Consider the following 14,861-nt stretch of genomic DNA (forward strand, 5'->3'; position numbering starts at 1 on the left):
TTAAGACAGGAGATAAACATATAGATCTCTCTGTGTGTGGTGATCATAAAGTGAGAATTTCGTTAGGGACATAGTACAGATACATGAAGGAGTCGGAAGCCATCCTGTTCAAAAGTATTTCAGATTTTGTTACCCGCACCGATGAAAATTGGCAGGGGGTTATGTAAAGGGTTCCGTATGTTTGTTTGTTTGTGTACAAGATAACAAGAGAATGGGTGAACAAATTTGTACCAAATGTTCAGGGAATGTTTGAATAGTGACAGGAAAGAATCAATTAGATTTTGGTGAGAATTGGTTGACCCCTGCAAATTCTGTGTGACCACTTCGAACATTTTCCCGTTTCTTACTTTGCGATTTTCCACTACCATACGAAAACAGAACTCCCAATCGACGGACTGCACTGCTCAAATGTTTGTAAGAATTCCGAAATTTATGTTTATTTGAGGGACTAGTCCTTCTGACTTTGTGAAAATTTTATGAAAGTTTGCTTTCCGTCATCACAAAATGGCCCGTATTTGGTGATTTTTCATATTAATATTGATTTTTTGTTGTTGTTGGAGGAACATTCCTCAATCACGAAAAAATTTTGCTCGGTCCCAGTCACACTGCAGTGCGCATTCTTCCATTTCATAGTGCACTAACTATACACAGAATTTTCAGGGAATGTTCGGATAGTGACGGGGAAGAATTGATTAGATTTTGGTGATGATCAATTGACCCGTGCAAATTCTATGTGACCTTGTAGTTTTGACCCCATAGTATAGTATTGCAACTACTCTGTAGCGCCGCTAAGGCGTGGGTTTGCTGCCTTCGACAGCCCCTCTAGTTTTGATATATTTTCCTTTTATCTTATTGTCAGTTTTGAGTCAACAGAAAGTGATATGGAAAAGTGACTTGGCATTATGTTTGTAGTAAATTATGTCTATGCTAACTGATGAAATAACTGTTACAGAAAAAAAACATGATATAATAAGACATTTCTTCAATGACATTCCTTGCTGTAGATAAATGTCAGTTGTGTAATGAAAACAATCAAATTATGTAGGATTATCAAAGATTGCATGAGCTAAAATGTCAAGTATTACTTCATGCTTTTTACATGTGTTTTAAAATCTGCATAGGTTATACGGCTGCATAGTTATATAGACAGAACAAAGCTAGCATTTGAAGTTTATTGCATTGCTGCATTTGTTTGGGCAGTAGGCAAATATGGTAAATTCAAGTGCCTTTCTATTATCAATGCTTCGTGGGTTATTCGTTAGGTCATGCAGATTCATTGCAAACATTTTGATATTCTATGTAGTGTGTGGTATAGGAGATTTTGGCAGATTTTGAGCAGATTGAAAGATTTATGAGCTAGTTATTCCAGTGTAATATTGTACCTTGCTACATCAATTTAGCACTCAACAAGGTAACAGACATTTCTGTTTTTATACCCCCGCCAAACGAAGTTTTTATACCCCCGCCAAACGAAGTTTGAAGGGGGTATATAGGAATCAGCGGACGGTCGGTCGGGCGGTCGGGCGGTCGGTCGGGCGGTCGGTCTGTTGCAAATCTTGCGTCGCGAACTACTTCCTCAGTTTTCAACCGATTCCCATAAAACTTGGCACAGATGTGTGCCTTGGGTTGTAGATGTGCAAGACGTATTTTTTGACAGTACCCAAAAGTACGTTGCCATGGTAACGGCATATTATGGGCAAAAATGGGTACAAATCTTGCGTCGCGAACTCCTCCCACAGTTTTTGATCAATTTTTATGAAATTAGGTACAGATGTTCATCTGAATATGTTAATGTGCAAGACACATATTTCCGCAGTGGCAAAAAGTGCGTTGCCATGGTAACGGCATGTTATTGGTAAAATATAGGGCAAAATGCTTCATGGCAAAACTGCTTCATCAGTGTTCTTCCAATTCTCATGGAATTCATATTGAATGTTTGTCTTAGGATATAGGTCAGCATGACACATTTCTTGACAGTGACAAAAAGTATGTTGCCATGGTAACAGCTCACATATTATGAGCCAAAATGATGGAAAATTTTGTGTTGCAAACTACTTCCTCAGTTTTTGCCCAATTTCCATGAAACTTGGTACAGATGTGTGCCTTTGGTTGTAGATGTGCAAGACGCATTTTTCGACAGTACCCGAAAGTACGTTGCCATGGTAACCGCATATTAATGGCAGAAGATCAAGGAAAGATCTTGCGGATTTAACTACTTCCTCAGTTTTTTGACCAAAGCTTATGAAATGTTGTTTTGACCAAAGCTTATGAAATGTTGTTTGGCGGGGGTATAACCAGTCGCTGTAGCGACATTTCTAGTTTATTTTGTTTTGTTTTGTTTTGCTGTTATAAATAAGATTTTATGTTCAATCTGTATTAAGTTTAATAGTTTTTGTTGGATGTGCCTTTGTGTGGTGCAAAGAAGAGCTCATGCTGGACATGTGCTCTTTCTGAATGTTATTTTATATTCTTACCTATGTAGCACAAAAAGGAAAAATGCATCACTTTCGTGAGGAATCGACTATGAGGATAAATGGTTAATGTTTTGTGGTGTAGCAGCATCCTCTGTCAATGATAAACCAGAACAATTAGAGAAGTTTATTGGTAACATGGGCTCTAGTTCTCTCCTTTGTAACAGGTTTGTACATGTATATGGTTATCATAATTTTTATGATCTTTTGAAGCGGTAATGGGACCTATCGTTTCTTACTATCAACATATTTTTATTCCTCCTCTTGGTGGGGAACTGGAGGCAGTTTGTTTTCAGGTTGTTCTCTGTCTGTCCATCCGGTCAGTAGTCTGTCTGTTCGTCTGTTTGCCCTCACCTCAATAAAAAAAATTGGGTGGATTTTCATTAGACTTGGCCCAGGTATGGCATATGATGTGTAGATGGGAATCACGAGACAGTAGGCAAGTTACTGCATACGCCAAATATTTTGCAAGGTTTTTATTTTCGCAAATTTTGCGAGTCAGGTGCTGTTGGCGAAATTAAAGACACACGAAAATATTGATTCTGATCCTGGTATGAATGTTATGTACACATATACATTTCTCCGTTCAGTTACGTACTCCACAATCGCAAATTTAACCACTCGCGAAATTGCCGGGAAGTTCCGATTCGCGAAAATTTAGACTCGCTAAATATATGGCGTATATACTGTACATTTTGGTCAGTGGTCAGAGGTCATTGAACTTCAGTCATACTTCATATAGGAATGTCCAAAGATTATATGTTTTGGAAATGAGGATAGAAATTAAATTAAAAGTCATTTGCATGAGATGATGTCACTGAAAAGTGTCATTTTACTTCTGTAAAAAAAATGACATTACTCTATCAGAAATTGATGCTGGAATGCCCAATGTAATATTGTCTAGTACACTATAAAAAGAAATGAAGCACGTATATGTTGAATTTCATTAGAGGTCAAAGGTTATTGGAAGTTAGCCAAACTTCTTATTATCCAGTCATAACTTCAGCTGGGAAGGTCCTGTCGGTAATGTAATTTGTTATGATGGGTATTTGAAATTGAGAAATATTTGCTATGGTGATGGTGAAAGGTCATTTCTAAAAGGTCAGTGATCAAAATCAAGAGACTTCATATAAATGTCTACATAATGTAGAGTACTATTTTTGTGGCAAAATGAAGTGATTGCTTGAGAAGATTGAGACGTCCCAGCCGACTGTGCACTGCAGCGACATTGCTCTTGGTATCTATGAAGAGGAGTCAATGGTTTTAGCCATTGTCATGTTATTATTCAAGCTTTAAAAACAAGGAAACATCTTTGTTATAGATTGTACCTTGTCTTGAGTACAATGTTTCACACTGTAGAACTGACTTGGTTATGATTGTATTTGATAGATAGTAAATACACACACACACATACCACAACACAACACAACACACAACATTTGTGTCTCTTGATGGAGATACTTCAGAAACTTGGCATTATATGCTTAATTTTTTTTTTCACAAGTGTGCCTCATGCGGAAGGTCAACAATGTATAGTTTTATGGTGTGTATATGCTATTTACTGACTAAAAATCTTAGGTGCAACTGCGATTCTTGTACTGCAATTTTTCATACACTTTTGTAAGAGCATATAACTTATACAACACAAGGATCTTCATTCCAAGCTCTTTCTGATATTGTCTTGTATAAAAGATACAAATGACATGCAATAAAATGTGTCCATCTTTAAGTATATATCGATATGTATGAAAATAAAATCAGGTGCTTATGAAAATGTACTGTTTTATTGGACTGTCTTATGTGGCATTAGTAAGTCATTATTTACTGCAAAGCCATGTTTTATGCCCATTCAGATGATACTCACCTCATGCAGAGTTCAACAAGTCAGCATTTCACCCATTCTCTACCATATCGCAAAATCTCCACAGACTGTGTAGTGGTGTCACCAGGCTCCCATTGCCAGTGGGTTAAAGCACAGTATGCCATGCAATTTCTCATTATGGGGATTTGATGTCACTCTGGTGACTCTTTTCAGGAATTTGTTAGCATTTTTGTATCAAAATATAGAATTTGAAGAGCAACCTAGATTGATATTACATGTGATATAGCTAACGAAAGGGTCCAAAATCAACATGCACACTATTACAGGCTACACCATTTTCTTGTTCAGGTAAAAGCAATATGTAGAGTGTATAGGTCACATCTTAAATTACAGTGTACACTTCTCAGTTTATCTCGATCTCCCACTGAGAAAGTATCTAGCGATGTTTGAAGAAAAATATCTCCTGTTTACGATGGAATATTAAATCAAAAGGTTACGAACAGAATTTCGGTCCCTGCATATTGGATTTTTTTTTCAAATATTTTGTGAAAAGTAAAATGGTACTCTGTGCCACACATTTTTTTTTTGGTCAATTTTTTATTTTTCTTTCTTTTTCAAATGCATTTGCACACACACACACACACACACCCCTGCAGATTCAAATACCCCTCAACACAATAAAGTGAGGAAAAGATTTTTGATTTAATAGTTCAGATAATTATGCACCAATCGAAGGGGCATGGCCAGCATGTAATGTTGTAGTGCAAATGTTAACAGAAATCAACAAGACATGAATGCATTGTTATGGAACATTCCAGACATATTATGATTTTTACCCGCATACTGTATTACTGATTGCTTGTGAGACTATGAAGAAATGGAAGGAGATTGCAGTGGATCAAGTTAAGACAGAAAGACTAGATTGTGTAAACAATTAAAAAATTGCAGAAGGAGGAAAAAAAGGTATATGAGCAAGGCAGAGAGAGAGAAAGGGGAGATGATACTGCATATGCCGAATATTTCGTGAGGTTTTTATTTTCGCGAATTTGGCGAGTCGGCTGCTATTCACGAAATTAAAAACACGCGAAAATATTGAATCTAATGCCGATATGAACGTAACGTACATGTATACATTTCTCCATTCAGTACAAGACTCCACGAAATTGTCAGGAAGTCCCTATTCGCGAAAATTTAGACTCGCGAAATATATGGGGTATACAGTAAACAAGGGAGAGAGAGAAAAAAGAGAGAGAGAGAGATGATTAAGCAAGGGAGAGAGATATAAGGAGAGGAAGTGAATAAGCCAGGAAATAAGAGATGGAGAGATAAAAGCAGAGATGGTAGATAAGCAAATATATTGGGGAGAGAAAAGGAGAGAATGATTATACTAAGCCAGGAAGAGAGTCAAAAGGTGAGATAATGAAAAAGCAAGCTGAGAGAGGGAGAGAGAGAAAGAAGAGACAACTTAGCAACAATAAATTAGCAAGGGAGAAAGAAAATTGTGGTATATGATATAGAAATCAGTTGATGAAAATATAGGTAAAATTAAAATCTTTGAAGGATGGATGTGACATGAAGTAGTGCATTAATTCAAAATGGAGCCTACCACACAAACCAGCAGTGCAAATTTGAACTCCAGAAACCATTCTAAACATACTTACAGTGAGAATGAACAGTTTCTCTCATGGTCAAAACATGTGATTAGTTATCAGTACTGGATTGATATATTACATTACTATCCAACATAGTTCATTTGCAGTACAATGTATTTGTACTGAACATAACTGATTTCTAGCAGATGAACATATTAATTATGTTAGTAAATTTGTAACATTGCTACTTTTAAAGACACCGTAATGCATGATATCTATTAAAAAAAAGTGATATGAGATGCTATAAGTACTTTCAAATGGTTACAAAATCTTTTGCTTGATAAATCTTACAATTCAGTCATGTACATTTGACATTTTGTGATAATAAAATATCTCATTTGTTCCTCAAAGACTTTACATTATCAACCTGCAAGTACAAAGGTAAAGATTATCAACATTTTTCCCTTCTTGCAGTCGGCACTAAATAATTTGAAATGATACAAGTGAAGAGACGTTAATCTTTCTGATGTCAAATATTTGTTTTCTCTTCTCACATTATAATGGACAGTGATCACTGTTTTATTTTTCATCCTCAGGATCAGATGAAATGTTGTATACATGTATACTCATGATGGCACGTATTGAATGATGTCTTTGGCCACCAATAGGCAGATAAGATGGGGACTCGTCTAGCTACTGGTCTCTGCTCCGCGTTTTGATTAATGATGAGTATTACTTATGTCGCTGAAGATGTACTATGTCTTCGTGACCAAAGAGTAAGCTTCTATACTCTTTGCTCGTGACTGATTTTAATGTGCAACCAGCGTCAAAAAGCCGTTGATCAAGACGATGACGAGAGTCGTGAGCGCCGATGCTGCGAGGCTCGTGGCGGCACCGGTGTCGCCTGGGGGTGCTGGCGCGAGGTCCGTGTCGGGTGGGAGCATGTTGTTGAGGCTGGTCGGGTATTCGCCGGTGTCGCGGTCATTGCACCATAGCTCAGGATCGAGCACCTCTGCGAAATGAAACGAAAATATTTTATTCGAATTAAATATATGAATTTTAGACATTCAGGCAGCTTTTTTTTTCTTGACAACGCTCTGCCAAAGATAATTCCCGATCAAAAAAGATGTAATAATTGAGACTGATCAAATTGATTTAAGCCGCGATCTTATTGTACTTCGATTTTCCACATAACGTTGTCTCCACATGCCATTACTGTTATCATTTTAATATGTTTGTTCATTTTATTACACTAATTATCGTTTGTCGTACATTGTATTATCTCACCAATAATACTACAGTGTATTACAATACGTGTATGAATAATATATGCCGGAAAAAACCCCCAGATAGATGGAAAGAATGAGACTTTGCAAAAGGTAGGTAGATAGATAGATGGATAGATAGATGGATAGATAGATAGATAGATAGATAGATAGATAGATAGATAGATAGATAGATAGATCGAGTGAGAGAGGGGGGATGGTACAAGTGAGAAATAACATAGGCCAATATATCTCTACAGCAATTTGATGCGACCGATTTAAGTACAGTCTTGAATATAAATTCTTTCAAACATGACCAAGTCAATTCAGTTGAGATTTCTGTACAGATCGATGGGAGACTTCTGAGGCTGTGATCGACGTCATCACTTCTTCTCAATTGCATATAATGTGATTTTTTTACTTCTTTACATTAAAAGTCATCTTAACATCTTGGCGTAATTTTCTTGTTGATGTTTCAAAGTTCCAGTGAAACAGTTATTCTATTAGATTCTGTCTCCCCACATTCTGCTTTAACATTTCACTATAAAGCATTTCACTATAAGAAAGGGGAAGAAATTGCCTTGTATGCTAATTTTCTTCTCACACACTTGTAAAGTAAAACAGGAAACAGATAGGAGATAATGTCCACCAACAGGGCGTAATATAAAATAGTAACATGGAAGAAAGTTTCCTTTTACCTGGATCTGCACTGACGACGAATCTGTACCAAAAGGTCACCGAACTTTCGTCGCAACTGTCGGCGTCGCAGTAAAATTCGAAAAACACGTCATTCGCAGTGGCTTGCCGACACTCGTAAATTTGCTGTTGGGAAGGAAAGTGAATGGGAATTTAAAAAAATGCAAAACAAAAGAAATGATATAAAGAAAACATCATGATTAGCGGCTGAGCGAATACATGCGCTCAGTTGACATATACGAGGTTTTTTAATCATTTCATTTTCTCCTTCTTTTCTGCATCCACAGGGCTCCATCGATAAGGTCTTTAAAACTTTTCTTTCGTGATGTTATCGATAGCAAAATCAGTTGGAAAAACAACTATCAATGTCTCGCTTTTGTGAGTTTATACATTGGTCAAAATATGATGCATAAAACATTGTGATTATTTCAGCTGACTGTATGTATTTATGTATTCATTTATCCATGTGTTTATTCCCTCGGGTATCTATTTATTTGTTTTCTTCATTTCATCCTGCAGTGTTGACCTAATCGGCTGTACAAAACTGCTTTCAAAAGGCACCCTTAAGTTTGACAGTGTTTCTACATCCAAAAAATAAAACCCAACAAAACAAACAAACATCAAATTTGTCAAACATGGATCACAAGAATCAAGTTATGTTATAATTGGAGAGTGATTCAAGCAAAACCTCTATACATATCTCATTTAAATCTAAATGATATCAGAATAGACAAACTGACGAATCAAAGGCAATGAGAGTTGTTACTATGGGCGGAGCTTAGTAAAGTTGCAGATAATCCGCAATAAACATTTTGGTCAAACAGTTCCAGAATTTATAATTTATCTTTAGACCTTATTCACACCAGCAGAAGTCAACATTTAATGACTGTCAGGAGGCTTTTAAGATGCTACTATTGTTGCCAATGATGTCGTTAGTATTGCTCTTTATTTCATCGTTATTTATCCTCATTTACACTCTCTTTATTCTCCCTCGTACTCTTTTCTGTTTGATAAATGTTTGAATTGCACAAGCAGTGATCCTATCTCGTGACCACTAAAAACTATTTCCTGTATAAAAGGTATGAGCAGAAAAAATCCATTTCTTTCTGTTCAATCACACAATCTAGATGTCAATACCTTTGAAAACATAGAGCGCATAAATTGTGCAAGCAAATGATATAAATAATCATTGTTCTTTTGTTTTGACTTACCGCTAAACAAGTAGGATTTGTGTTGCTCTGGTCTCGCATACTGCGAAAACGAAAAGGAAGCACACGTAAATAATTAGGCTGGAATCGTGGCCTCAACGTAAGCATTGCGAATACGAAATAAGATTGATTCAACGAAGTAGGACGTCTTAATGTCAGAGAAGATGAATATTTGGTTACTGTTCGTTATGCCGAAGGTTCGTTAATCCAAAAATTAAGTAAGGTTCGTTATTCCGAAGGTTTCTTAATCCGAAAACGAACATGTCAAGGTTCGTAGTTCTGAAGATTCAAATACGCACCTTCTATTCGTTTTCGGACAAACCAAGGAGTGTCTGATAACTCCTTGGATAAACGAACCTTCGGAATAAAGAACCTTATTTCCTTTTCGGATTAATGAACCTTCGAAATAAATCGACCATCATCCAAATATTTTTAGCACACAAAATATAGTGAAGACTGATAATGGGGAAATAGACAAATACGAAGGGGTAGAACGAAGAGGGGACAAATGAAAGTAGAAAACGAAATTAAAAATGTGAACAAGAAAAGAGGGAAAGAAATCAAACGAGAAGGAGACAAAGTAAAATGATACTGATACGAACGATAATTATCACAATAATATAAAGTTATGCTGAATAGTAACACTGCTTAGGGGATGGAGCGGGGGAAAAGTAGCAGACATTAATGTGAGGAAGAGGAGTTGGAATTATAGTAAGCGGAGATTTGCAAATAATATATACAGATGAACAAAGATATCACACAGTCTCAGTGGGAAATAGGAGCAAGAAAAGCTTCAGGACTCACCAAAGTATAGAGCCCGGGGGATCCGACTCGGCCTGTGGTGTAGGGAAGAAGTCAAGAAGGGAGATTGGTGCATAGTATTATGTAGTCCCAAAAAACACTCCCAGATTATCGAATAAACAATTATTATCAGTCTCATGATATAATGTTTGGAGCTCGACCATTAAAAGTTTCATTGTCTTTGGTTACATCTTTAAAATGTTCATTTTCATTTTTACTGATTTTTTGGCCAATATTCACAACGTTTATTTTCTAGCCAATCATCGTATATGCGTAAATAGATATGTCTATATTTATAGATCTTTGTTAACAGATTGTCTATAGGTTTTTAGACAAACATACAATATGATATATGTTCTTTATATAAAAAAAAGTAACTGACGGTGAGTCTATTTTAAGGTGGAAAATGTCTTTAGTACAATCAGAACATCGATAACGATTAACATTCGTCATACAGCCCATGAGCTTCACGCTATAATCAAAAGGCACATGAGTTCGACACTAGGCAAACAAAGCCCACAAGGTCGACAATGTGTACTTAAAGCCCCATAATGTAATGAGTGTCAGACTCGTGGGCCTTGTTTGCCTATAGTGTCGGACTCTTGGGCCTTATTTGCCTGGTGTTCAGTTCGTGGGCTGTATGACTCGTGGGTGTCGGACTCGTCACACCAAGTTCTCTCCGATCGTGAGTCACTGAAAAGTAATTTACAAAGCGGCCATATCATACCAACTTTTTTCCTTTAATTAATCAAATTTTATAATGAATATCAAATTTTAAACCATCCTAAGGTGTTCGAGGTAAGCCCACCATAACTTCGATTCGTCTGTCAGCTGCGCCGGTGACTTGGATACACGGCCTGATGGGGTTCTCATTGTCCGAATACTCGATGACTGCCTGGGTGAAGCCGAGCGGCCGGCCGGCCGGGTTGTTGATGCTGGACAGATTGCGGTCGTAGTTTTGCTCGGGGATCGGGTCATATGGGTAGTTGGGAGTGCATTGCGCACTACAACCTATAGACGGTGTATATGAAATAATTTGATCAGATAATTCCCTCATATGGAGAAACTAAAATCCCGAAAATTATAATGGTATATAGCCAAGTGCGAAAGATGATGGACTGGTGCTGCAGTCTTCGCTTGTTACCTGGCTTTCTCCTCCGCGCGATCCATATTAATTTCGTGTCCATAAGTTTTTGTGTAAAATATGTGCAAATTTGACTCATTGGCACAAAAATGGTTACGGAAAAAAAATCAAATGTCAATTTCGTTTTTAAATGTTCACAAGACTCTATTGATGCTGGTGTTGATACTTGTAGCGGAGGTTCCATGACATTTGCTCCTGCGACAAATGCTCCCACGAAGTATTTGCACGTTAAGCCAAACATAAAACCTACCCACAAATATAACTCTTACCATAATCCTAATCCTAACATCAAACTAGACCTACAACCCTATCACAACCTTAACCCCTAACCCTAAATCCTTGGAGAAAATAAGACAGGAGCAATTGTCGCAGGAGCAAATGTCGTGTCACCGTAGCGGTTAACAAGTATATAGATCTTGATGGGTCGTCTGACTCAGAGTGAGAGAGAACGAGAGGAGATATAATGGAGACCAGCTGTAATCATTAAGTCGAGAGGGTGAAGATAAAGACGAAAAAACAGAAAGATATGGAAATATTTCAAATGGAGAAAAAGAATTAGTTGATAAATAGCGAACATAATTCGATTAAACCTTGACAAAATACAAATTGATTAACTGCGGATTGAACGGTCTATGACTATAAAGTGATAATCTTGATTTTATTGCAATTCTCGAGAAAATCACGTAACGCATATCCTAACTTTTTTTTTGTGGAGTTCTCTTGCATTCTCGACATCATCCTGATTTTCATTGGATGGAAAAGAAACTAATCATTATTTTGATTGGTCGCCACCTCCCATCTCTTTTTGTGCGCAGTAAGTTCGCCGAAAGTTGGCGCTATACTCGTGAAACGCGTCGACACCATTGACGACACTCGATCAGTATTATTCTAACCACAGTGTTAAAGAAGAAGAAGAAGAAGAAGAAGAAAAATAAGAAGAAGAAGAAGAAGAAGAAGAAGAAGAAGAAGAAGAAGAAGAAGAAAGAAGAAGAAGAAAGGATTGGGTCATTGGATGGCGCTCCTTCGCATTCACCTGATTTGTTCTTTTGACGCACCCATCTGTGATTACTTCCTGGTTGTACTTGTGTGTATATCTAAATCCCCAGTGCATCATGAAAATAATTCGGCGACTCGAGCAAGACAATATGTGTTTGTTTGCTGACCACTGCACTGCATCGACTATTGACTACATCATTTTATTAGCCGATGTGGCTCAGTGGATAAGTTCTGTGGACTGGTTCCTGGATCGAGTCCGCTGGTAGCAGTGGTTGCGCCCTATATAGACAAAGCACTTAATTATCATCGCCTGTGGCAGCCCTTAGGAGGATCCCGTTTTAGCTTGCTCATGAGCACCAGAGTATTTCCTTAGTGATGAAACTCAAACACACTATCACCAAGAAGATTTCCTTCCACGTGTTTCATCGACCCACGACAAGGAGAGAAATGATATACCACCTGATCTCAATCACATAATGTAATAATATTACATTAAATTCTGGGCCTTGGTCGCGTCTACTAATTTCATTGCCACCACAGATACTCCATATAGGTACAGGCTCAAGACTGTACAGATTTTAGGCGAGTTGAGTCGAACACTTAAAGCTTGTATAAACAGTTGAACAGTAACTCCACGAAACTTTAAAATACCATAATTCAGGTGTTTGGGTGGACCAACAACCAACTAGCTGAGATTGTTACTCTGATATCTACAATCATTGTATCGAAATGCGATCATCGCAAACCACTTCTTCATTATCATCGTCGTCATCCGCATCTTCTGAGATAATTAAGACCGGTGATGAATAAGCCTGCATGATAACGGAAAATTGTGTAAGTATATAAGATGCAAAATATTTCGTTTGCTTGCTCTTTCTATAACAACTTACAAACACCGGATGACGAATATGTCCATATAGAGATAATCCTTATAAAGGAATCTCGAAGTAATTACTATGGGAATACACTGTGTGATTGGAATAGCCTGCAATTATCATTGTCTACCTTCTCCGGCTCCTTTTTGTTTAACACAACAATTGCCATGCGTGAGTTTTCGGGTCACTTTAGGGAAAGCGATTGACTCGGTGTATGGGGAAGGTGATTACGTCATGAGATAAAACTTTCGACCACTGACTGCAGGGCCAAGCTTGAATGACGTCCATTGTTACGTCCCGAGGGCGGTTCTTGTCTCGTATACGGAGGAATGCTACCAGGAAGTAACGCTGCTGTGCCCAAAGTGAAGAGACCATCAAATCTTCCGCAATTTACCTTTCTCGAATCATCGCCACACTATAATGACGCCAATGTACAATGCACTGTAAGATATCAGGCAAATACTATACTAGTATACTACAGAATGTTCAGTGCTCGAGGAAAACCACAGTATGTTTAGAAAGCTCTGACATTGTACCATACAAAACATCAGATATGCACATGAAGAAAATGATGATTTCACAAAACTCTAGTAAAGTCGTTCCTCATGAAGAGAATTGTATACTGTAAGCTGTTCTAAATTTGTTTGGTTCTCTTTGAGAATGTGCGTCTTCAGAAGCTCTTACTGGAAATTACTAAGATTTCTCATAAGTGATGGAGAAAACCAATTACTAGTAATCTGAGGAGGGATCGGACGTCTCGTCTTGAGAATATTCACCACGGATTTGAAAAGCTAGGACATAATTACTCCAGAATGAGAATGCAGCGGTTGTGAATGACTATAAAGGACATACACGGGATGTCGACTTACAAGATCAACGTACAACAATCTTAAGTTGTTGTTTTTTAATAATTAATGATTTTTTTTTCTTGTGAAGATGTACCATCTATAGCGTAATGGTGATGCATATTAGCTTTCCATCCTGCTGAGATTGCAATGCTAGTATATCGGGCTACCCACAGTGTAGGCTGCTATGCTGGTTTCTATGATCGTGAGATAACATTAAGATTTTTTTTTCTTCTTCCTGTTCAGTATACAGTCCACCTTTGGTGTATTGTCGTACTGTTGGCAGATCATATGCTATAACGAAGAATACCATAAATAGTTTTGTTTCAGTTTCCCATCTCGTTTATTGTAATAATTCGGACGACTAACCTCATTTTACCATGTCGGGATTCAGAAGGAAATTGAGAGTGAGTATAATATGTGTTAGTCCATTAGTATTAATGGTGATAGACATATTTTATTGGGAGTTCACTCCCGAATGAACTGTAAAGATAAAACAAACAAGTGAAAAAAAAACTTGACATACAATAGTGACCAAAAAACCTGAATCGCTCTCACAGAAATGCGGACTTGTAGTTTTACTTTACTCTCGACAGACCAATGTTACCGTGGTTATATAACAGCTGTATAATAATAAGCAAAATAACTGTTTGAGCATTACCTCTCTCTCTCTCTCTACGGCCAGTGCAATGAGTTTTTTAAAACACATTTTAAATTTCAGACACGGGGTACCTTGGTTTCCGCATTACAGTTTCAAGATAATAATTATTCGCACCATCAGAAAAGATGGCAAAGAAAGATTTGCGCTAAGATTTGTTCGGAGTGTAAACATGGTCAAACATGATTCGACTTTCATTCCCTATCATCCAAGATTTACAATGTTAGATACAGTGGAATATCAGAACTTCGATGAGAGCATTATAAGTCCTATCGTTCTGAAGTAACGAGATAAACACGTAAAAGAAAGCATTGCTTACCAATTGCACAGAATATCACAGAAATAGCGATGGCTATCGAAAACCTACACGACGACGCGGCATACATTTTGGCACCGTGGCGGCAATCCCGCTTTGGAAGATTTTTCGACACCAAGTTATCTTTCGTTTCCTCCCTTAGCTTTCTGCGAGGGATGTTGCACCTTGTATA

At 37.5% G+C, this 14,861-nt stretch overlaps 2 protein-coding genes across 4 annotated transcripts in view; both read right to left on the minus strand.

Moving 5' to 3' along the window:
* The window catches only part of LOC139718390 (SCO-spondin-like), a 362,530-nt gene that overhangs the window by 99,741 nt on the left and 247,928 nt on the right, over window positions 1–14,861 (minus strand). The gene's annotated exons all lie outside the window — the stretch shown is intronic.
* LOC139718370 (uncharacterized) lies at window positions 6,695–14,759 on the minus strand. Its single transcript, XM_071629841.1, has 6 exons — window positions 14,693–14,759; window positions 10,664–10,866; window positions 9,859–9,890; window positions 9,058–9,097; window positions 7,849–7,972; window positions 6,695–6,897 (listed from the first exon to the last, which is right to left on the minus strand). The coding sequence occupies exons 1-6, from the start codon at window positions 14,757–14,759 to the stop codon at window positions 6,695–6,697; spliced, it is 669 nt and encodes a 222-aa protein (XP_071485942.1).

The sequence above is a fragment of the Diadema antillarum genome, unplaced genomic scaffold (assembly GCF_040938485.1).
Source record: "Diadema antillarum isolate AM-2024a unplaced genomic scaffold, OU_Dant_1.0 scf00000093, whole genome shotgun sequence".
In the NCBI taxonomy this organism is placed as follows: Eukaryota; Metazoa; Echinodermata; class Echinoidea; order Diadematoida; family Diadematidae; genus Diadema; species Diadema antillarum.

Coding starts and splice junctions, on each gene's coding strand:
- LOC139718370 (XM_071629841.1), bottom strand. CDS start 14,759: ATGTATGCCGCGTCGTCGTGTAGGTTTTCGATAGCCATCGCTATTTCT. Junction 9,891..10,663: donor ACAGACGAATCGAAGTTATG/GTGGGCTTACCT, acceptor CCTACACCACAG/GCCGAGTCGGATCCCCCGGG. Junction 9,098..9,858: donor CCCCCGGGCTCTATACTTTG/GTGAGTCCTGAA, acceptor TCGTTTTCGCAG/TATGCGAGACCAGAGCAACA.